Genomic DNA, 23,879 nt, shown 5'->3' on the forward strand with positions numbered 1-23,879 from the left:
CTGAGAAACAATTGTTGAGGGTTGGTAGTTCTTAGCATAGGAGAAACTGAGCTTTTTTGCGAAGCAATTGATTCGGTTTGCTCAAAGTTTTCGAAGTGCTCGAAACACCACACACTGGCAACACGTGCTGGTCAAAACATAAAAGCAACAAAAACACCTTTTACAAACCAATTGACCCTTTGCAGGGAGTTTGATTGACAGGCGATCTGACGAATCATAATCCGCCATCCGCCGAATCCGCCATTTTTGTCCGACAAAGCAGTGAGGAGAGTTAGTAGATTAACGTTGGAGGATTTGAACTTGAAAAACGGTGTGTACTGATGTCTTTCCATGGTTAAAACAACATTCCTTCTGATGTTCATTCATGTTTATTTGATGCTATAAATTAACTAGAAGGAAGAGATGATCGGTTCACGAGCAGCTTTAACTGAGGCGACACAGCGATCTGGCACACATTAAAGAGCCACAAAATGGTATTTATTGTTTAAATTTCTTAAAGAAAAATGACCAAATTTGAAAGATGAGACTTTGTTTCATATCAAACGAAGCCTGGTCTGTCCTGTCTGTCAGCGCGTTGGCCGTGTCCTCTCTGCTCCGCAATGTATTTTTTTATCTACAAATTGAATTTTAATTTGTAGGGCTTCGTTTGAGCGTTTTAAGGCCCTTCAAGCAAAATCGAAGAACAAACAGGTGCGATGTGAATTTCATTCAAAATTCACTTTGAGTTTGTTTCAGGCAAACTTTCTGCAAAAGTTTGCTCCGGCTGGTAAACATCTGGTAAAACCCGGCTGGTAAAATCATCTCGAAACATCTTCGAACTACCATTGGTCCGTGGTGATTATGTAATAGGTGGGTGTGGCTCTGAGGATCCGCCTTCTCTGACGTGGAAATCTTGGTTTATTTCATCGAGGTCAGACACAAATAAAAACATGAACAAACACATGCACATCGCTACGATCAGATGCTTTCTTAACAGCTGTTTTCTCACCGCTGTCATTTTTGTTGTGTTTATTTTGTTATTGAGAGAGAAGTGCACAGCACGTATTTACATATTCATGTAAACGTCGCTCGCAGAAGTGTGAGTGGCGTCATGATGTTCGCTAACAGCAAACCGCTGAAAAGGTATTTCAAACTTCTTTTTACCCCTATGTGAAGAACCAAAAATGAATTGATTTAGTCTTTATGGAGGGCTTGTCTAATCAGATCAATAAGAGACAATATACTACTACTACCTTTTATTATTCTACAAATGTAATATTAAAAAAGATCTACACTATCCAAGATCAGGTAAAAACATAAAGACACAGGTTCTGAAATCACCCCTAGTGGCAAACCATTTAAATTGACACATTTATGACAAAGCCATGCATCGTTTACTGAAATCATGTGACTTTACCAGTTTGATACACGCTCTGTACTATTGGTTCAAAGCAGTGTTTTGAAAGCTCCCATCACTGTAATGCTTAAAGATGAGGCATGTCATGTAGCATTAAACGATATTGCAAAAACAACCATTTTTACATGCAAGCGATTCTTGCCTCTGCAAAACTCAAAAATTAGCTACTCCCAAATCTCTAGGAAACATGCAAGCTAAGTTAAGTTTAATACTTGGGGTTATGGATTGGAACAAACCCCTAAGATGAGTAATAGTCATAATGTGCATCGTGAAACAGGAATAATGGCAGCATACTTACTTCCTCCTGCAACCTTGAACAAAGTGTATTTGGTTTTGCCCTTCTCTGCAATGCATGTTCCCATGCTGTAGCTATTTCCCTCTTTATCATAATGCGTGTGTGATGCCACAATATTGACAGGAAGGTGTTTCAGGTAGTCCACCTACAGGGGATAAAGCAACAACAATATTCTCTGAGAACATGTAAACAGAAATGAAGAACAGCATTACAATCATGACAACTCTCAGAATAGGTTTAGCATATAAATGACGCTGTTAATGTATTTGGTCTTGGCGAACTAGATCTGCTTCACTTCTGCTGCTACAGAGCAAGAATGGACTTGCTACTGCCAATAGATACACAGACACACTGCTGTGAACATGTAAGATATGCTGCTGCTGCTGCTGCATGAATGAATAGACATACATAAACCCTATAGCAGATCTAGGCAGGTGGAGCTGGGGGAGGTGGAGGGTTTCAGAGGAGCTCTGACTTCCATACAGCAAACACTGAACCAGACTATATAAAGTCCCCCTGTAGTTAATCATTTTATCCCTTAAAACTCATCTTTGATCACCGAAATGACATATTTAAAAGTTTTTTCCTTGAAAAAAATTATTGATGCCTTAAAATAGCTTGAATTTTACTCTACACCCTTGCCTCATTTAGTATACTCGGTTCTGTATACAATGTAGTTTTAAAGAGAAAATACTCAGCAATGGTGTTGACTTATGAATTTGCGCATGGTTTGTCTTAAAACATATTAAAAACACCACATAGACATATAAACAACATTAAAAGCTGGATTTTCACTTTAAATGCTGAGCAAGAAATCTCATTGGCTGCAGATTCAGCAGAGGCCAATCAGGTTGTGTGATGTACTGTAGTGTGATCAGCCTGTGCCAAGTTTCAAGACTAAACTAGATATATTTACAAGCAGTATTTTACCTTTTCTTGAGTCTCTAAAGTGATGGGGTCAATTTTACGAATATAATTGGTTTCAGATGTAGCATGGTAGTCATTTCCATATTTGATTATGTTATTGGCACAGTTGTCAGTGAAGTCCGGGATGGTGTGGCTGAGGAAGGTGATCACTCTGAAAAGAGTTAAAAAGAACAATTAGTTCACAAATAACACAGTGCTTATACATTATATTATTATATTATATTATTTAACATTTGATGAGCCGTTTTAGGTGAAAAGAACATTAAAATCAAACTATTCTTATAGTCACTAGTTGAATTTTAGCTGATTGTGTTAATAGGTTTTATAAGATTTTCAATTCTCAGTCGCATTGGCTAATTTGAGTGTGATCCATAAAAATGCCTAAAATTCATCCTAAAAATCTTTAAAATCTTGAGATATAATAGTATTCCTCCCTATAATTAAATTAATGATAAAATATCCCACAAGACAATAATTAAGGAGAGATTTCTTTCCATTTAGGTTTAATGCATTGTAACTTTCCATTGAAGAATCAAGTTTTTATAAATACATGATTCTTTCTGAATCAGTTGCAGTAACGTTACTTACTTGGAGAATATATTTTTGCATGGGTCTGGGTACGCCATGGTCCCCATCTCTGACACCACTATTCTGTTGGCCTGCATGTTGGATTTGTAGGTGTCGCCTTGAAGATATTTGCTCCTGTATGTTACCTCTCCTGAAAATGAATCAATAAATAATAAACTCAAACTCAAACAGAAGGCTATGAAACAAGAACTGATAAAAATAAATAAAAAAAAGACCACCTGTGCATCCTGTTTTCAGATCAAATGTTGATATCATATCTTAGGTTTTAACTAGTAAGCAATACAGTAAATACCTTTATTAATTGTGAAATTGTGCAAAAGCGCCATTCCATCAAACCAATGGTTGTATGAGGTCTCTCCCACTGAGAAAAGGCCGGGTCCATTGCGTATAAGCGTGCCCTGCAGCCATTCAGGAACCAAGCCTGCAGAGATGATGAAACATGTTTAAACTGGAGTTAAAGTGGAGCAGTTCGGTCCAATTCGCTGATTATATCCACTTCTCTGTCCAAACCATCTGCTATTAAGCTAATAGAACCATTCACAAAGAGAAAATTGCTAAAGACGTCCTCCACAAGCACTTAGCTTAACCAGAACCATAAATAGACACTCCTTAAGGCACCTAAAACAAATTCATCTTTTCTCCGTTTTCTGGCCTTTTCTGTAATGTACACTTCTGCTCAAGTTGTGCACCATTCTGGTTTACTACTGAAATTAATTCAGTATTATGATTATACTAAAATTGTCTGTCTCTTTATGATAAATTGATTCTATTTCTCACTCATTTTTAAGTGAATAAAAGCATCTGCTAAATGAATAAAAAATAAATCCAAGTGAAAATATTCATGAAGATTTTTAGGAGTGGAATTCAAGCACTTTTCTAGCACTTTTAATCAGTGCAGCTGGTGTTTTTCAAGGGTGGGGTAGCGGTTTACAATAATAAAAATCCATATTCATAATTGCAAAATCTGGACTGTTTAAGAGCTCATTCAATCATCAAATAAATAATCCAGTCATGACAGAATAAAAGTTCAATGAATAATCAGATGTAGATTACATGCAAAAACAGCACAGTAAACTTTTATATGAATGATAGACCATAGCAAATAAAACATTTGCTCCAGCAAAAAGAAATAAATCCACTATTGCATTGCTTTCTAAAAGAGGGAGGAAAAATGGAGAGAGATGGATTGTGACAGTCAGTAGACAGAAAGACGTCAAACTTGCGCTCAAAAATACAGAATTCAAGAAAAGCAACACTCCAATTTTAGCAATAAAATTAAAAAGAAATGTGAGATTATATCCATAAAGTGTGTTTGCATTATTTTACATATAGTCAGTTTTTAGTTGCAGTTTGTTTGTATTTCTGTTCAGTCTGTAATGAAGTCTTTGCGATTGAGTCATTGGATCATTCATTCAAACTGAATTTTTTAATTATTAAACTTTTTATTATTATTATTATTATTATTATTATTTTAATTGTTTAGTTGTCTATTCAGAATCGTGGGAGAATATTCGATTTCAAACAAAAACAAAATGTGATTTTTAATTTATTAAGAATCGTGCAGCTCTATCTTTACACTATAATGAACTGTATTTGTTAATGAGTAAAAAATGTTAGCGCTACTATTTTAATCTTTTGGCTGGTAAAGTAATTTAATACAAAGATATGAAGTGAATGAAAAAGATGTGCCTTAGGTGATTTGGTCACCATGTGAATGACAAGACAGTACAATGATGTATGTTCAAGTGTGGATTTTAACGTATACACAGCAACCTATTTCACAATGCAAATATTTGAAGTAAATGAGTTACTACGGAAGATGACGCCATGTCCAGCACTAGATACCTAAAATGCATTGCCTCAAAGAGAGTATTCCACACGCTTGTGTTTCAGGTTAATAAAAAGCATGTTTCAGGTTGCTTTAAAGGTGGCTGAGGAGAGCTGATCATTCACATGTAGTTTTGTTTGTGCTTGCACTGCCTCAACACAATGAGACTCACGATCCACGACTCGATCTTAAATAAACGTTGTTATAAAAACAAAACTTACTGGACGTTCTAATGAAAAAATATCAAGCATTTTCAATGAAGATGTTCAATATTCAAAAGTAGTCAAAATGACTCATTATTCAGTGTTATCATGCATTCTTAACTGATAAGACTATTCTTTGCTCAAACCTGCAGGTGGAAATTTTACAATAAATTTAGGAGTCCAAGCACAAAGATAAATTGCTATAATTCCTCGACAGAAAAATAAATTGATGAAATTTGCTAGGTCACATAATTATTGCATGTAAAACAACACATTGGGCAAGTCTAGGCCAGACGGTATACTGTTAGAATGAAAAAATATATATAGCCTACACTGTATATTAAAATGACTTTTTAGTAGATTTGAATTTTGTTCACACAAAATCAAGAGACTGTGTAATTCTGTTTAATGGAAAGACCATGAGAAAACTATATAATTTAAATGACCAAATTATTTCATATGCAGTGAATTTTAACACAAACAACACTGGGGGGGGGGGGGGGGGGGTAACAGTTCCTTGGTATACCAAGTTACAAGTTACAAATACATTTGTTACAAAGAACGTTAACAAAAGTTATCATTTAATTTACGACACGAAGTAGCCTAGATACTGCAAGGCATTTGGTAGCAAAATAATTTAACTGGCTCTAAAATATAACATACAAAATTGTGCATTTGGATCCGTTCTGTTAATTTCTTGTTTAGTAGTTATTTCTCTGACATTATATATGGACAGAGGTAGATATAAATATAAGAAAAAGCACAGCCTATCGTGAAAGGTGCAGCCTAATGTTTACAATATCACAGAGCTTTACCTCAGACGTGCTGCTGCCTCATGAAAAATAGGTCTGCAATAAAACTCTACAGTCAAAATGCATGAATGTTTGGTGTTTCGCGCAGAAGTTTTTTAGTAGCCTACTTACTTGGTTTATCAATAAACAAACGGCAGCGATTCACTACAGGCGCGTGACATTTGGCACCGACTTTCCCTCCACCTACCTTTTACTTCAGCTTTGATGGGCTCCGGATGCTCTTCCTTGTTTTTACCATAGTCGTACTGCATTTTACCCCGCGTTGTCCAAAGTTTCTCCCTAGAAGAGTGGCATTCAGTTTTCGAACACAAACTCTCTATAAAGCTTCAGGAAGATGAAAGCTCCGCCTCTCGTTACAGGACTTATACACTGTGCAAACTTCTCTTATTCTTATCTCCTCATTACTCCCGTGGCTTCGGGATTGTTCTTAAAATGTAAACAAGTAGTAGGCTACAAACTGTATTTATCCAATTACAGAGATCACAGATAAGCAGGTCAATCTGACCTAGGAAAGCATGAGAACTGCAGAATTGTTAATGGAAGAAAGCCAAATTAAAGGGGATATTGTCCTGTTTGGATTTTTGGATTGTCTTGTTCATTTAATTGCAAAAAAAAAAAAAAAAGATGACTGAGTTAAATATGAAAAAGTAAGGTCAGTCAGGCTATATCATTTTTTTGTAGTTCTTTTTATGCATGTATTGTGCTGTTATCGAAGCATTTTATTAACAGGGTGATGAAGACAAAAGAATCCAGTCATATTGAGTGGGTTGCCTCAGGGAATGCATAGATCATTTGACTTAGGCCTACAGTGCTTTATTATACTGACTTGATCTCAGTAACATCCTATAATCAGAAATTTTTGCTGCTGAAAAAAATTAATTGCGGTGAATAACATACTTCTACAATTAAATTGGTAAACTGAAAACATCGACTTTTAAAGTCACCATGAAATCAAAACGGACATTTCCTAGTTTTTAATAGAATATTGCAGCATTTACTATAAATGTCTTTTTTATTATTATTCATGTAGCCTTCCTCATAATCTTGAATCAAAATAACTTCCCATCTCTCTTGTAGTAAAATCTCTTTTCTGGTGACGTGTTTATAGGCATAAGGGCGGGGCAACCTGTCACTCACATGGGATTGACCAATAGAAAACCACAACCATCCAATCAATTCCCTATGGACAAAATCAAGCCCTGCCCTACGTTTTTTCTTGTTTTTCTTGTTCGAGAAGTCATTGCATCACTGCACGATGTACAGTATATGGAAGCTTGTTTCTGCCACAGAATAAAACTAAATGAAAGGGCAATTGCGACTTTTTATCTTACAATTCAGATTTTTTCCCTCACAATTTCGAGTTTACAATTGCGAGATATAAATTCGCGATTGCAAAAACAAAAAGATGAAAGCTGCCTTCGGAGGACGCATTACAAGGTCGAAAGGCATCAAGGCATGTCCGAATGCAATGTTAGATGTTAGTTCCTGAGGCTGAGATGCCTTCATCCAGTAATGCATCACAAATGATAGTCATGAGGTCAGCAATGTGTCTAGCATGAGAGAAACAAATCTCAATTTCCACATTTATTTCTTTGGATAAAAAAAAATGAAGTATAGATTTTGGTCTCTTTTAGAAAGAAAGCACACCTTATTATCAACAACTATTTATTCAAATGTTTAAATCGTGACAACTCTGAATAGTTTTAGAATATGGCAATGTTAATGTATTTGGTCTTGGCGAACTAAAAACTGCTTCACTTCTGCTGCTACGGAGCAAGTATGGACTTGCTACTGCCAATAGATACACAGACACACTGCTGTGAGCATGTAAGATATGCTGCTGCTGCATGAATAGATATACATAAAACTTTTAGCAGATCTAGGCAGGTGGAGTTGGTGGAGGTGGAGGGTTTCAGAACAACTCTGATAGCATACAGCTGACTGCCCTACTGCAAACACTGAACCAGACTATTTAAATGTTGAGCAAGAAATCTCATTGGCTGCAGCAGAGGCCAATCAGCTTGTGCCATGCGGTAATCATGTGATTGCTTGCAGATTGCATGTAAAGGACCTATCAGACTGCACCCTCTAAATTTTCATGACTGAACTAAATATTCATTCATTCATTTAATCATTCATTCATTGAGGTCTGATGATCACATATTGAAACTCTAATCACAAAGAGCAAGTGCTTATTAAAGGGTGCTACAAATAATTTTGCCTTGCAATGTATGTGCTGAAACTAAGACAGGAAAGGTTGGGGTTTCTCCTAAAGAGCATTACTTCAACATACTTCAAGCGAAATCAAAGAACGAACTGATGTGACGTCATTTCGAACAAAATCAGGCCAAAACAAACTTTATTTGGAGTCCGTTTTGGAAGTTCGAAACAGCTTGCCAAAGCGAACTTTCCGGAAAAGTTCGCTACGGCTGGTTAAACTCTTTGTACTACCATTGGTCCGTGGCGATTACATAACAGGTAGGTGTGCTGAGGCTCCGCCTTCTTCCACTTGGAAATCTTTTCCGCTTCATTTCTCCTGTTCAGTCGGTCGAGGTCAGACATTCGCGAGTGAAAACATGAACACACTGGAGGTGGATGAGCTGCTTTATAGTAGAAAATGAAGTTGTAATTCTGATAAAACGAGACATGGACACTGTTTTTCATGTTTAATACGGCAAACCTGTTTTTTAATGCAATCTATTGTGTAAAAAGCTATATAAATAAAAGTGACTTTACTAGAGTACCGAATTGGGTTCTTAAAGGACAAATCCAGTGAAAAATGAACCTAGGGGTAATTAACACATGGTTACAGAGTCGATCGTTCCCTGCGATGCGTTTTCATGAAAATCGAATGTAAAGAGTTTTATCTTTAAAAACAGATTTTATCTTTACATTCGATTTTCATGAAAACGCATCGCAGGGAACGATCGACTCGGTAACCATGTGTTAATTAACCCCAGGTTCATTTTTCACTGGATTTGTCCTTTAACATAACAACATAAATCAAGATAAATGATCTGATTTGAAGAGGAAAATCAGAAGGCCAAGTCCTGACAAGGAGGAGCTGGGGATGGAGGAGGGAAATTAGCTCCTGAGCAACGCAATAAAGCTGCTGATAATGCTGAATGGACATTATATAGGGATATAGGCAATTTCCTATAGGTAGACATGGATCAGTTAAGAGTCAGCCGTTGCAAGCATGACTAAGAACAAACGCTACATTGATATCCATAACATGTAAAATGTATAAGCTAAGCGCTTGACTGAACACATAAGAGTGTACTTATATAAAATGCTTTTCACAACATTACAGAATGGTATTTTGTTGCAATTGTACAATTCACATAGCCATGCAGTATATCATTCACTGATATGTTAATATACCAGCCGCCTTCTTGACCTTGATCAAAATTTACTGATAACCACCATGATAATACAGATATTGAAATAAGGCCACATGATCACTGCACTGAAAGATCATAAAAATTGGCCTTTTCAAGAGCCGTGGCCATATGCAGACAGAGGAGAAGGAAGAATCTGAATCAATTTGCACCGCATAAGAGCCACTACACTAACCTTTAAGCTTCAACAGAGTTTGCTGTTTCAAAAATAATTTCATAGAATGCATGCAATGATGCTGCTCATTTCTCTGTAAGCTCCCTTTGTTTCATTACTGGAATGGGAACAACATTTCAGAAGGAACTTCCCAGCTAACAGTGAATGTTCTCTTTGGCTAACCTTCTGACAAAGTTATTAAGTAACATTAATAGAATGTCCATTCAAAGTTATGATCTTAATAACAATTTAAGGCAGCAACTTTTTTTTACAGTAGTTGGATATTCGTTAAACATTTTCTAAATGCAATTCTAAAAACATTCAGAGAACATTTAAAAGTAACATTCCCATAATGTTAAAAAAATTATCAAATTAAATGTTTCCTTAACGTTCGCAAAGCCAAGAAAACCCTTATTTAAAACATGTAAAAACTGGATGCAAAAACAAAACAATTACTTTTTCATAACTTAAAGGGAACATTAGCAAAACTGTTGTAGAACTAAAAACTTGTTCGCAGTTTTGAACAATGATTTGTTATGAAAAACATCCTTCCATGCAATCTGATTGAGGACTGTGTTTATGAATTAGTAATTGTGGTAAAAACTAATGCATGCAAGCTGTCTTTTGTTATGAGCACATGTAAAATATTTACTGCCTTACTTTATCATAATTGTAGTCTTAGGAAACATCTTGTAAAAAGATAAGAAAACTGGAACAGAGTATGCACTGTATGACCTCATCTTTTGTAATACCTATAAATCTATCCATTTATTTGTATGAAAAGATCTCACACCATATGTTGATGTTTCAACTGACAAACTAATAAACCTAAGTGTACTTGAACAACCTCCATGGACCCATTTAAAGTAGGCCTGTTAAAGTTTGGTGACATGAATAACTTGTGATATGAATAATGACTCAGATCACGTGGCTTGCTGAGGAAAGATGTGCTTATACTTTTACCCAGTCAGTTATACTAAGCATGAAAAAATCCTATAGCCTCACATTCAAGGAAGATCCTGCATGTAGGGAGACTTGAAGAAACATTAGGCACCACATAGTGACGCCCCTGGCAATTAAACCCACACATATGAGATTGAAACACGCCATTGGCTGAGTCCTATCAGATTTGTGATTAAAAATAAACTAATTTATTCATAGTTATCCAAACTGTACATTGCTCTTTCTGAACTTTACTCTCAATATTAGTCCAAAGTCATTGCATAATCAGCATCAGAAGTAATTGGCTGCTCTTTATTCTCTGGATAAGATGTCAAAACATTTTTAATGGTACCACAATACAAATAATTACAGTAAAATAATGTTTTACAGCTTTAAACTCAATGAACAGGTAATCTTAAATTGCATGCATCACAATAGCCTGTTTTATAGACAGAATGTCTAAAAAAATGATCATTCATTTAGCCGATGCTTTTATCCAAAGCGACTTACAAATGAGAAACATATTAGCACCGCTGTAATAATACATTTATGGCCAGGTTTATTAAAGGGCTAGATTAGGAATAATAAATTACAGGATTTACAATTTAAAATCCACTCAATTGTCACAAACAATTAAGGAGAGATAATTTTATATAATCATGTTACAATGTAACAATAGTCTTTTTTACAGAATGTCTGTAAAAATATAATACAATTTACAATAATGAAAAAAAATTAATATACTCATTTCTCTTTTTAGATCTTGTTTCTCTTCTTATATTTCGTATATATAAATTTACAAATATAAACAAATAAGAATTGTTCTTTAAACCCTGCACAATGGGTTGGTGCATCATTTTGAAGTCCATTTTAGGTAGACTTCTCATGGATGAAAAGCCCATGCAGGTCCATATGAATAGTAGCATCAATGGTAGCGCGAGCGATCTCTTCAAAGGACTTAGCGTCCAGGACCACTAGGAAAGGTGGCTTTTGGGGATTGAATGAAACCACAGAAGACAGGATAATACCTGAAAATTAGGAAAAATCACTTACTGTATGTTTTGTCAAAACAGCATAATTACAAAATCTTTCTTCTATAGTGAGAGTTGCCTAATCATCATGGAACCTCATAACTGACCAATTTGGAAGCCTCATAGTGACATCCGTCAGCTGGAGTGCCCTTCATCTCCACCAGAGGGCACTCCTCCCAACTCCTGGGCCTTCCCATTGTGGACCTCATTTCCCAGTATCCGAGTGTGATTACCCTTGTTAAAATCTGCCTATTTAAGCCCTGTGTTTTCATTCTCACGTTGCTTAGTCTTGTTTTGTGTAACACTGCTATTCTGAGTGCCCCTTTCCTTTCCTTTCCTTTCCTTTCCTTTCCTTTCCTTTCCTTTCCTTTCCTTTCCTTTCCTTTCCTTTCCCTTCGCTTGTTCTTGTTCTTCTGTCATTGTCCTGGATATCATTGTTTGCCTGGACTCTATCGTAAGTTTGGATTGTTTGCTTTATCGTTTAGAGGAACTACCCTACCCTACAGCAAACATGGAACCAGAATATTAAAATGCTGAGCAAGAAATATAATTGGCTGCAGAATCAGCTTTTGCCATGTGCTAATGATGTGATTGCTAGCAGATTGCATGTGAAGGATTTGAGCCATCTAGAGTTTCATGACTGAACTAGTTAACTGTTTTCAAATCTTTTATTCTGTCAGCCTGCATTACGCAGAAACATTCTTCATATTTTGCAAAAATGTCCAATATTTCCATTAAATACTCACCATCATCTTCTTCAACAGCATCTGGAGATGCCACAAACACTGGCTCAGATGGGTAACATTCCTCCTCTGTCCACACTTTATGTGTCCTGGTAACTATGTCAATTTTTGCTATCTATACAACAAGAGAAACTATTGATAAATCATTGCATTTTTGGCAGAAAACGTTAATGTGGTCTTAAAGCTCAACTGGCAAACAAGGTTCAAGTAAATGCAAATGTCCAGAATGCTAGAAATATATACCTTGCTTGGATAGGGTGACCAATCCACCCTGGTGCCATAGAAGTATCTGTACTTCTTACTGTTGAATTTGTAGTTGATACCTGGTAATTCTAGACCTGTGATCATACAAGCAACACACAGTAAATCAACCTGAGAGAAAAAAACAAATGATCAAAGAATGATCAAGTTCTAAATTTAGGAATCACCCTCAAAAACAGTGTCAGGGGTGCAGTAGAGTGAGCCGTCCTCCTGCAGCACTGCTGTGGCCGTTGTGTCGGGCAGCACAACCAGGTTGGTGCCCGGTGGAGTTTCCTGATATCATAAGAAAAAAAGTTTGTTGTATTAAGATAAATCTAATCAAATCAAAGACTTTAGGTATGCAAAGATGGTGCACTCATATCACTATGAATGGGAGAAAGTGCAACGCGCAATATGGCAGAATAAGTCCCGTCTTCTAAATAAAAGAGACAATCACCAATTGGTAAAAACATCGCATCACTGCAGCTGCCGGCTGATTTAAAGGCACACTATGCAAGATTTGTAGGTTAATATAACAGCTTTGAAGTCATTTCCATGGTAAACAAACTCGTTGTAGGGCGAATCATCCCGATAGCAAAGCGGGGGGGGACGCCGCTGGCAAAATCTGCAATGCAAGTTTGAGAGGTGGCGCCCCGCCAAATCTCGCGACAATCACGACTTGCTTTACAGCACGAAAGAAAACAAAGAAAGCGGGGAGGGGATCAGGCCGTGAGTGCAGAGACGGCTCTGCGTGAGTGGTATTTACGACAGTAACGTTAAATACAAGTACCCCTAGAGTCGCTGTTTGACAAAAACGGAAACTGCATAGTATGCCTTTAAAAACAATCAGTGTTCTGAGACGAGCGCTTATGACTGCACGTGCGCAGTGGCTGGTCCAGCCTGAAAAATGCAGTTTTTCGTCATGATTTGAGCATTTAGAAACAAAATTTATGAGACAGTTGTCGTCAGATTTCATTGGTGATTTCAAACATGAAATTTAATCGTAATCTTGGTGAACAGCTTTGGAGAATTTGATGTTTCCCCATTCAAAGAGATAGGGGCTGTACTGGCATGACTGAAATAGCTGTTTCAAAGATGGCCGCCGAGTGAAATGACTTGCCTTAAAGGGACTTTGATCAAATCTAAGTGCATATGGAATCTGAAATTTGGTCATAATTTAGTTGGATTCCATTTGATAAAATTCATAATCATTTACAGAAAAATGCTGAAGAGTTTTCTTGCTCCAACTTGTCCATAAAGACTAAGGAATGATGCCTTATGCAATTCAATCCTTTTTACTGTATATTACCTGTTTTACCTTGTCTATGTTGAGAGGAAGGACAAACCGCTGGCATGTTGGTCGAGAGAAGTCCTTGTTGGTCTCTATAAACTCTGCAACATCTTGCTTCATGTTGTGTAGATAGAACATATTGTACAGATTGCTGTCCTGGTATGTAATCAAGTCAAAGACGACATGGCCATCTTCCTCATAAGCATTGATGTGATGGAAGACCACAAATGGGTCTGCGTGGTACTTTGTGCTCACAGTTTTCCCAGTCTTCCTATTGATCAGATGGATCAGTGTCTATGTGGTGATCAAAACCAACAGTTGTTAGATTATTTTGGACAGTTACTGAAGCATTTAAAAAATGGATAAAGTACTATTTTAGATGATTTTACTATTTTAAACAAAAAAAAAAAAAACAGAAGTTTTGCTCACAATGTCATCTTTGTCGAATTTCAGGCAACTGCCCCAGTTGACATCTCTGAAGTAAGCTGTGGCCAGTTTGAGGATATCCAGCTTGAAGGCCTGCTCCACAAAGATAATGTAGTTCTCCGTCATGCCAAAGCTGTGGAAGTAACTTGGGTACAACGAGGAGCGGAAAGGAATGGAGCAAATTTGTTCCACCTTCCTGAGGGCTGGCTGATCCTTCCCTTTATCTGCAATAAGGATTGCATACATTGTGTAGGTGTTCTTTCTGAAATATGGCCCATCTATAGTATTCTTCGCTTTTAGGGGTCACACTTGTGATTTTTGGCTGTTGAAACAGACTAAAGATAATAAGCGTAAGCGTAACATTTTTTGTTTGTTTGTGTTAATTAAATGAATGTACTTCATTTTGTTTCTATAATAATTAGTCTTTAATATTTCGTATTTTGTGTGGATTTCATGGTACTAGACAATATTTACCTCTAAATGTTTTTCTTTTTAATATATAATACAAATATGTGACCCTGGATCACAAAACCAGTCACATGTCGCATGGGTATATTTGTGGCAATAGCCAACAATACATTGTATGGCTCACAATTATCGATTTTCCTTTATGCTAAAAATCATTAGGATATTAAGTAAAGATCATGTTCCATGAAGATATTTTGTAAATTTCCTACCATAAATATGTAAAACATTTATTTTTGTGAGTGAATGCAGCACAATCGCGAATATAAATGGACAACTTTAAAGGCGATTTTCTCAATGTTTCGATTTTTTTGCATCCTCAGACTTTCAATTTCATTTTCGATTTTCAAATAGTCGTATCTCGACCAAATATTGTTCTATCCTAACAAACCATACATCAATGGAAAGTGTATTTATTCAGATTTCAGATGATGTATAAATCTCAATTTAAAAAAATTGACCCATGTGACTGGTTTTGTGGTCCAGGGTCACATATTAAAAAAAACTATTTCATATTATTTTCAATTAATACAGGTTCTGTTTTCCCTGTTCCCATCTACTGGAGTTTCCTGTGTTGCTTAGCTAGTTTCCTTGGTTGTTAATTAGTTCCACACATCTGTTCTGTTTTCCGCTGATTACTCTATACAGTATGTATTTAAGCCCTCAGTTTCCTCAGTCCATTGTCCTGTATCCTTTGTGTTTCATGTGGTTGAGTTATTCTGTTCTCCTGCATTCTCCTAGTGGTCTCTGGATTAAAGAGTATTTGTTTGTACCCCATTTGTTGTGCGCTCATTACTACAGCCACATATTGTGACATATATATAAATATATACACAATTTATAAGGCTGAATTCACTTGTTGCTTATAAGAGTATATTCAGACATAATTACTTTTATTAGGTTATGCATTTGGATATATATTTAGAGATTATCGAAGACTGCTTTATCGTGGCTGATTTGTATGTTGTACCCCAAAAAATTGCTGTGTGTTTTTTGTATTTCCTATGCTGGTCATCTTTGACCGTGACCGTAAAAAACTCAAAGTTCAAGGTCCACTGAAAAATATTGTACTGAAGATTCTCATATAAAGCGACAACAAAATACCTAACAAATATGTGACTGTGCACAAAAAAGAAAAAGAAAACAAAGAGCAAACGTTTCAGTCCATCTTGGACTATCTTCAGCACTTTTTCAATGGACCTTGAACTTTGAGTTTGTTTCGTGTGCTGATTCCTCTTTTTATTTATGAACTGAATCTACAAACCCAAGTTTCATATTTTTTGCCAGCTGACAATTTTTATGCCCATTTAGTCTTTTCTAATCATGTCTACAATTTTTTGTGTGTTCATTTAGCAAGTATGACAAAAGTCATTAAGTTTGGTACCATTTAAAAAATTCCAAACGTAAATTTTGAGTCCCATCAAATGGTTCAAACCAAGTTTAAAGACCCGTCCACACCCAGGATGATAACTATAATGATACCGATATAGTTTTAAAAATCTTTCTAAATGTAAAAGAATAGCAGAGTCCACACCACAATTATAACGATAACAGCACAGATAAACAATATCATTGGAATTACTTTCAGATAGTTATTTTCCAGCTGATGAATGATTAACAGCCAATCAGAATCCACCCTGTTTTGAAGAACTCGAGCATTTAAAGCGGCAGACGACAAAACTGCAGAACGTGCTTAGAATAAACGAAACAATGTTGAGCGTCGGTGGGGACGCTAATATATTTATCGTTATAGTTGTCTTTATAGTTACCGTTCTTGGTGTGAATGGGTCTTAAGAGATTAACATGGTCTAAGGAATGCTACTTCTCTGGTTACCTGAGGCATTGGCGGGCACCTTGAAAATAACATATTTCGGTCTGCCAAAGTTCATAATGGCAGTGCCCATGTTGTACGTGTTCCCTTCATCATCATAGTGAGGGTGTGCGGTTGCCAAGTTGATGGCGATATGGTTTCTGTAGTTCGTCTGAAAAGATAATAAAGGACAATTTATCAGCAGCAAATTGAAAAAAAATATCTTGAGATGCAGTTGGTAGAACAAACAATTGAAATAATGAACACATTTGGACTCACTCTTCCTAATGTCTCGAGTGTCAGTGGGTCAATTTTGTTAATGTAGTTCACTTCTGATGATGCGTAATAATCTTCACCATATCTTATGATGTTAATGAGATTATTATCTGTGAAATCCGGAATGGCGTTCACCAGGTAACTGAAGGCTCTACAAAGCAACACAAAGCAATTATCCAGGTCATTTTGATTGGATTTATTACAAAATTAAAAAAGATCAGAAAGAATGATCTTTTTACTTAGAGAATATATTCTTGCAGGGATCTGGGTACACCATGGTCCCGAATTCAGACACAACGATCCTATTGGCTGCAGTGTTCTTTTTGAATGTTTCACTCTTCAAGAATTTACTCCTGTAAAACACATCCCCTGAAAAATGACAATTTAATTGTTTATGGCTCATCCAATACTCTGTTAACACTTTCCTAGATATAGTAAAATGACACGATTTTTGCAACAATGTTCATTGTAGTACTTTCCATAAATGTCATTTAAAAGGTTCTTGCCCATGCACCCGACATACCATCTTTAAAGGTGAAACTGTGAATGAGTGCCATTCCATCAAACCAGTGCTTGTATGAAGTGTTACCAACTGAGAACAGACCAGGACCATTGCGCAAAAGTGTCCCCTGAAGCCATGGTGGGATGGAGCCTAAATAAAGCAGACAATTCAGTGTGTGAACTGAACAGGTCATTGAGGTTGTAGTGTAATGTGGCTTTCAGCAAATCTATGAGAAGTATGTCAATTCAGGGAGCAAAAAGGTGCAAAATTACAATATTTGGGTGGATGAGTGTTAACTAATAGTCCAAAGTAATATGGTTGTTTGTCCAAGTTGTGAAATTTGGCATGCTGATTACGAGTCTCAATGTGCCGGCAATAATTTTGGGATTAGTATCTCAAACATGAATGGGATTTTCATATTTACTTCTGGAACCGGACTGTTGCACTCTATGATTGGTTGATATTTTTCTGCAGGATCATAGGTAGTGTATAGTTCTTCACCAGGAATTGCAATTTTAAAAGTTTTATTTTATTTTTATTATTATTATTATTTATTTTTTACATTTTATTTAAGATGAAATAATGTGTAGCAATGGCTTCAGCAGAAAGTATAAGATATTCCGAATTTAATGTCTCACTGAAGTGCCTTGAAACGAGCAGCATCATTCAATATGTTGACGTAATTTCCACTGAAACAGGAAGACAGGGTGGGACATATCAAACAGCTATTAAAGATTCTAGAGAGCATTTGATTGGACAGAAAATCAGATGAGAAGCTGAAGTGCAGCTTGATATCATCAAAATTGGTTTCACTTTATTTTGATGGTCCCTTTTACACATTCTGTTGACTATAAGTAACGTCGCACCTACATGTCTACTATCTCTCATTAGAGTGCAAGTAGAGTATAAATACACTGGTAAGGTTAGGGTTAGAATAAGTTGACATGTAGTTGCAAAGTTAGGCCTACTTATAGTATCTTTGCATAGTTTTCCATTGCTCTTGCTGCAAAGTTAAAGGATTAATTCACTTCAAAATTAAAATTCTGTCATCATTTACTCACCCTCAAGTTGTTTCAAACCTGTGTGAATTTCTTTCTTCTGCTGAACACAAAAGAAGATATTTTGGAGAATGTTGGTAACCAGACAGTTGATGTACCCCATTGACTTCCATAGTATTTTCTTTTTCCTACTATGGAAGTCAATGGGGTCCATCAACTGTCTTACCGACATTCTTCAAAATCCTTTGTGTTCAGCAGAAGAAAGAAATTCACACAGGTTTAAAACAACTTAAGGGTGAGTAAATGATGACAGAATTTTCATTTTGAAGTGAACTATTCCTTTAACATCTGGTCTTGAGGATATAGCTCGTCACAACAGTGTTCCTTAAGCCCGGGACACACCAAACCGACGCCAAAGAGCTAGCGCTGATGAAAGCAGACTGTGTAGTCGCCTCGCGTCGCCCTCGTCGGGGGAAAAGTATGGAAGCAGAATAGTCTCAATTATAATTCACGCAAAAAACATGATTCACACATGCGTAGACAATTTCACATGCATGAAACCTAATTCACGTACACACAAAAAAAATTCACGTGCGTGAGAAAAAATATATATTCACAAAAAGCATTTCACATGCGCAAAATAAAAGTATATATTCATAAAAAAGATTTCACAAATGCAAAACACAATTCGTAGAAATACAACTGTGCACAAAAACGTTTGAATGTTTGAAATGTATGAGTTTATCCTTGAATGCGAATGTACAAATCGTCATTCACGTGTGAATCGCCTTGGATTTGTGTGTGTGTGTTTTTGAGACTTTCCTGGCAGCGCACTCCTCCTACACAGAGCAGTCGTACTCTTTAGCCAATCAGATTTAAGCTTATTAATCGACCAATCGGTATCACGTGAGGGCGGGCCTACCGGCATGTTACGTCATCAGCTTTCGACCAAGAACCGGTTCGTGGATGAGCAGAGGTATGTGCACTGCAGTTGATCAAGAATTATAATTGAGACTATTCTGCCTCCATAGAAAAGCTGCACTTGAACACACCGAGAGAACTACAGCCGACTGTCAGCTAGAATGCGCGTTCTGCGCCTGCGTGTAAATGAGAGACAACTGTCTATTTCTGAAGATATAGTCATCTATATTCGTCATTCAAAAAGGGAAACCGACGCTGCAGATACACAAACCTTAAACAAAGCAGTGCGTGCTTACCATTAATATCAATTCTTCTAAACACTTTCTTTATTCCACAGCGCTCATGTTAATATTGAAATATTCGCCAAGGAACACTCATGTAAGATGACGTAACACTAGAACAGCCTTCTATCTGTACCCAGATAGCACCGACTATTTGATGTGCATTTTACATCTGGAAGACGTATTTTTAAGAGTGTTTGCTCATCTGCAATACGTCTATAGGACGTTTCCTGTCAGATGTCAAATAGACGTTTAGAAGATGTCTTTAAGATGTAATGATTTAGAATGATTTAGAATGCATGTTAAACTGACATCTTCTAAACGTCTATTTGACATCTGACAGGAAATGTCCAGTCCTATAGACGTATTGCAGATGAGCAAACACTCTTAAAAATACGTCTTCCAGATGTAAAATGCACATCAAATAGTCGGTGCTATCTGGGTCCGTTTTGACTTCTTTGATCTCTCTGTTTTGCTATTATTCTCGTGCACTGACTCGTTCACTAAGCTGAACAGCCAATCAGAGTTCTCTCTTTCTCACCGACGCCCCGGCGCCGATTCAACATGTCGAATCGGTCGAAAAAAAGCAGACGAGGACCAATCGACCGACGGCTTGGTGTGTCCCGGGCTTTACATGAAAATGTCCACTGTAGAAACTTTACCTGACACGTCTGCTTTAAGCGGTTCCGGTGTCTCCACTCCGTTTCTCCAGAAAAAAGACAACATGCTGAGCAGAAGCTGAGCGCTCAATGTCAATGACATTACTGTGCTGCCACAGGCTGATAACAAACGGTATCTCATACATACACTCCGTCACCATAGTTGCGTTTCTGAATCATTATGTAACAGAGTTCCTCTTAGGAAACACGGCAGTGTAAACTAGGACAAGTACACCGAAGTTTGTACTCTCCTGAACATTTCATGGTCTTAGTGGAGCCTTATACCACTGTTTATGCTTCAGATATTCGTGTTACTGTAAGCAACAGATTTAACAAATTACATTGAACACAGTTGACATAACTCACTAATGTAACAAGTTTGTCTGTTTTCATTTCAAATATTGAATCATAAAGCTAATGCATAGACATTCACAGATCTGACAATAAACAGATTAATTCAAAAGTAGCCTAGCCTATTTAGGAAGAATTCAATGTGTAGCACTACAGATGGCTGTTGCGTGTATAGCACAAATAGTAAAGCATAAACACCATGGAAAATGAATGAAGGTACATTGTTTTATCAATGAACCTGCATGATAAACAAATAAACAGAGCTTGCCAGTAGCGCAAATGTCAATGCACTTTTACCACATTCTAAAAGAAAAACTGTTTTGATAAGGGTTTAGTCGTGTGCCAGCAATTGTATTTGTCATTTGTTAATTGTCAGTTGTTGGTTATGATTTTTTAATTGCATGATATATTAAAGTGCCCCTATTATGCTTTTTCAAATATAAACGTTTGTGCAGTGTGTAATATAGCTAGTTGTTTGTAAATCTAAAAGGTCTGCAAAGTATTAAAGATCAAAGTTGCACGACAAATAAAGTAATTTTCTCCTAAAATAAAGAATCGATTCTGAACTGCCGAAATGAGTCGACATCAATTCCAGTCTCACTTCTTGTTACGTATCTGCGTAACAATGTAACAAATTTACATAATGCAAGCCTATGTTCTACAACGTCTAATCCGACCTGCCCTCAAACAGTTGTGGTTGTGCAGTTGTGCCTTGGTTTGTGTTGTTGACATGTCAAGAATAGATGCTGTTTTCAGCGCTGCAAATTCACTTTGCATGCACTTCAAAAGGATGCGGACCCACGCTGGAATTGATACAAAGTAACCAATGCAGAGGAAGCCTCTGGAGCTGAAATTCAGATATGGTTATTGGCGGTTCATTTTCGACACTTGCTGTAAGCAATAGACCAATCACAACAGACTGGGCCGTCTGACCAATCAGAGCAGAGTAGGCTTGCGAAAAGGAGGAGTTTAGAGAGACTGACAGTGTGTCTGAAATCGCATACTGAGTAGGTACTACATTTGAATTGGAATTTACTTTGTGACTGTTAAAAAAGTATGTTCTCTATATAGTATGAATATGGTAGTATAAATAAAATTTGGACGTACTGCATCCACCATGTTGTTACTGTCACGTGACCTACCAGCATCACTTCACTGCCATAAAACCTCAGGATCATACTGAACATCAGGTGCATACTGAACATCAGGAGCAGAGGTGTATAGTCCAGGGGTCAGAAATCCAGTGAATACTGAACATCAGAAGCACACTGAACGTCAGGAGCATACTGAACATTAAGAGCATACTGAATGGAGGACAAAGTATTTATTTCTATTTCTGGTAAAATGTTGATTGGCACACACATTTTTTTTTTTTTTTTTACCTGTCTTTAAGATAGAACAGTGAGGCACCTATGATAGAAGTGAATGGGGTCAGTTATTGGAGAATTAAAAAGTAGAAATGTGAAGCTTATAATTTTATAAAGTTTTAAAAAATAACTAACATTAATTCTTATGTTACAAATTGTGTATTGTTTGTGCTGTAAATCTGTTTAATCGCCATTTTTTACAAGGTAATCATTTTGTGGATAAACATTTACATTTTTTAATTAGTTTTCAAAATGAGTATTTTATCATTTACTTCCGTTGTTTTTCTAAGTGGTCAGATGTTTAATTGTTTTTGCCTGGCGGACAATAAAACAGCTGGAAATATCTAATACAATGAAGGATGGACCTGAACCATCTATAGTAACCAGAATATCACAGAAACTTGGGGATGGGCCCTTTTAACTGTATGCAACATAGAAATACGCTTTTCTCTCAAATTTTCCTCAAAAAATGTAATTAATTGTATTTACTGTTGGATTTTTATGGAATGGACAGTAGAAACAACAAGGCGATTTAGATTTAAACTGTATTAAAGATTTTTGTAATTGGTCATCAGATGCCAGCTTTGTTTTTGGATTCAACACTTGTCTTATCTCCCTCTGCCCAGGCTGTGGATGTAGACATCAATGGTTCTGTAGTGTTATTTACACAGGGGCCTTATTGTGTTAATGCATCTAAGAGCACATCACAAAGGCCAGCCGTCTAGCAGTCAAACCATTGTTGTGAACAAGTCTATTGGTAGCATCAGACTCTCATTTTGGGGGCGGACGTCAGTGGCCTTTAAATACACCGGGATCATGCCGCTTCTGTTCATGTACAGGGTGAAGGATGAAGATGGATAATCACACTCTCTACACTCTGTTTCTAATAGTGAGTTTTCATGTCATCTCGATCTGGAGTGACGATGAGGAGGTTCTCTCCTGTCCAGAGCACCAGCAGGCCTTTGAGAAATCCTGCTATGAGTTTGTGGCTCTCCAGCGCAGTTTCCTCAGCGCTCAGGCTTGGTGTGAGCGAGGCGGTGGGCACCTGGCCTTCATCCAGATTGATGAAACCCAACAGTTCCTCCAAAAACACCTTCAGGCGGAGCAGGACTGGTGGATCGGACTCGCACCAGCTTCCACCAACCTCACTCTGGACTCTGCTGACACTGAAGGTATATTTCGAAAGTTTCCTTGATATTCTTCTCAAGACATATGTTGTCTTTTAAAAAAGCTTTGAAAATATATCTAGGCTCTTGTGACTAAATAAATAAAATATAAATATATGGACTATTAATTAGAAGCTGCACCTTAACTTTTTAACTGTTACCCCCTTTTGTGTGAATTTAAATGGTTGTAATTCATGAATGCTTTCGAATACAGACCTAAGGCTGGTCTCTTTAAAAAGAAGACTTCTTTATTGCAGAAGTGAAAGAGGCTTCACAAAATGAATGTGTAGAAAACTTATAGAAGTTTATATTTACTGTAAAGCAAATGTATTGAACTAAACATTAAAAATGTTATACAAAATACATATTTTACAAATAAATTTGGACTCTAAAATTGCTAGAAAATCAAAGCCATATGTCTAACCAAGTTGTTTTCCAAATTTGAAGTTCATATCACCCAAAGTGAGCCCACTTAAAGGGTTTGAACTGAACTACACTTATGGCAACGAAATGTCCAATTTTAAAACGTTTTTCACAGGACTAATTTTGAGTGTTCAAGCTTTTGTATGATACTTAATTTATTGATTTTGATACCTAATTGATGATTACTAAAATATTTGGCAAATAAATATATATTTGGACCCTACTTGTCAGTGATGCTTTGAATAAGCCAACAAGACACAGACTGTTAAAATGTCTTATCTCTCTTGTCAGCTGCGTTTCACATACAGATCAACTATTTTTCAATCATGCACCCACACTGTAACATCTCCAGCATTACTGCCAGCTGACTCGGGTTATCTCTA

The 23,879-nt window shown here is 36.7% G+C and overlaps 3 protein-coding genes across 4 annotated transcripts in view; 1 reads left to right on the forward strand and 2 right to left on the reverse strand.

Annotated features, from left to right (window-relative positions):
• bco1 (beta-carotene oxygenase 1) overlaps positions 1-6,386 on the reverse strand; it is a 12,118-nt gene extending 5,732 nt beyond the window's left edge. Inside the window, exons 1-5 of the mRNA XM_084107794.1 lie at positions 6,237-6,386; positions 3,499-3,627; positions 3,207-3,336; positions 2,622-2,769; positions 1,695-1,836 (exon numbers count right to left, since the gene is read on the reverse strand). Coding sequence (XP_083963920.1) covers positions 1,695-1,836; positions 2,622-2,769; positions 3,207-3,336; positions 3,499-3,627; positions 6,237-6,300 — 613 coding nt within the window. The 5' untranslated portion in view covers positions 6,301-6,386. The remainder of the gene's footprint in view (positions 1-1,694; positions 1,837-2,621; positions 2,770-3,206; positions 3,337-3,498; positions 3,628-6,236) is intronic.
• A 4,349-nt stretch (positions 6,387-10,735) lies between these two features.
• bco1l (beta-carotene oxygenase 1, like) lies at positions 10,736-20,350 on the reverse strand. Of its 2 annotated transcripts, none has more exons than XM_084107793.1 (11): positions 20,193-20,350; positions 17,352-17,480; positions 17,068-17,197; positions 16,832-16,979; positions 16,577-16,724; positions 14,281-14,501; positions 13,879-14,145; positions 12,749-12,854; positions 12,564-12,658; positions 12,324-12,435; positions 10,736-11,574 (listed from the first exon to the last, which is right to left on the reverse strand). In XM_084107793.1, the coding sequence occupies exons 1-11, from the start codon at positions 20,329-20,331 to the stop codon at positions 11,417-11,419; spliced, it is 1,653 nt and encodes a 550-aa protein (XP_083963919.1). In that variant the 5' UTR covers positions 20,332-20,350; the 3' UTR covers positions 10,736-11,416. The 2 variants fall into 2 exon arrangements, with proteins under 2 accessions (XP_083963919.1, XP_083963918.1); XM_084107792.1 differs by having other exon boundaries at positions 13,870-14,145; positions 20,193-20,337.
• Positions 20,351-22,760: 2,410 nt separating this feature from the next.
• pkd1l2a (polycystic kidney disease 1 like 2a) overlaps positions 22,761-23,879 on the forward strand; it is a gene marked incomplete at its 5' end in the record, with an annotated part of 28,395 nt that continues 27,276 nt past the window's right edge. Inside the window, one exon of the mRNA XM_084107764.1 lies at positions 22,761-23,079. Coding sequence (XP_083963890.1) covers positions 22,761-23,079 — 319 coding nt within the window. The remainder of the gene's footprint in view (positions 23,080-23,879) is intronic.

Source organism: Abramis brama (assembly GCF_963993115.1).
Source record: "Abramis brama genome assembly, chromosome: 3".
Taxonomy (NCBI): Eukaryota; Metazoa; Chordata; class Actinopteri; order Cypriniformes; family Leuciscidae; genus Abramis; species Abramis brama.

What these genes read in the sequence shown, in the direction of transcription:
- bco1l (XM_084107792.1), bottom strand. Translation starts at nt 20,331, where the DNA reads ATGAGATACCGTTTGTTATCAGCCTGTGGCAGCACAGTAATGTCATTG. An exon ending in ACATAGACAAGGTAAAACAG is followed by an intron (nt 12,855 to 13,869) that starts GTAATATACAGT and finishes TTATGATATCAG; the next exon opens with GAAACTCCACCGGGCACCAA. An exon ending in GGTCACCCTATCCAAGCAAG is followed by an intron (nt 12,436 to 12,563) that starts GTATATATTTCT and finishes CTTGTTGTATAG; the next exon opens with ATAGCAAAAATTGACATAGT.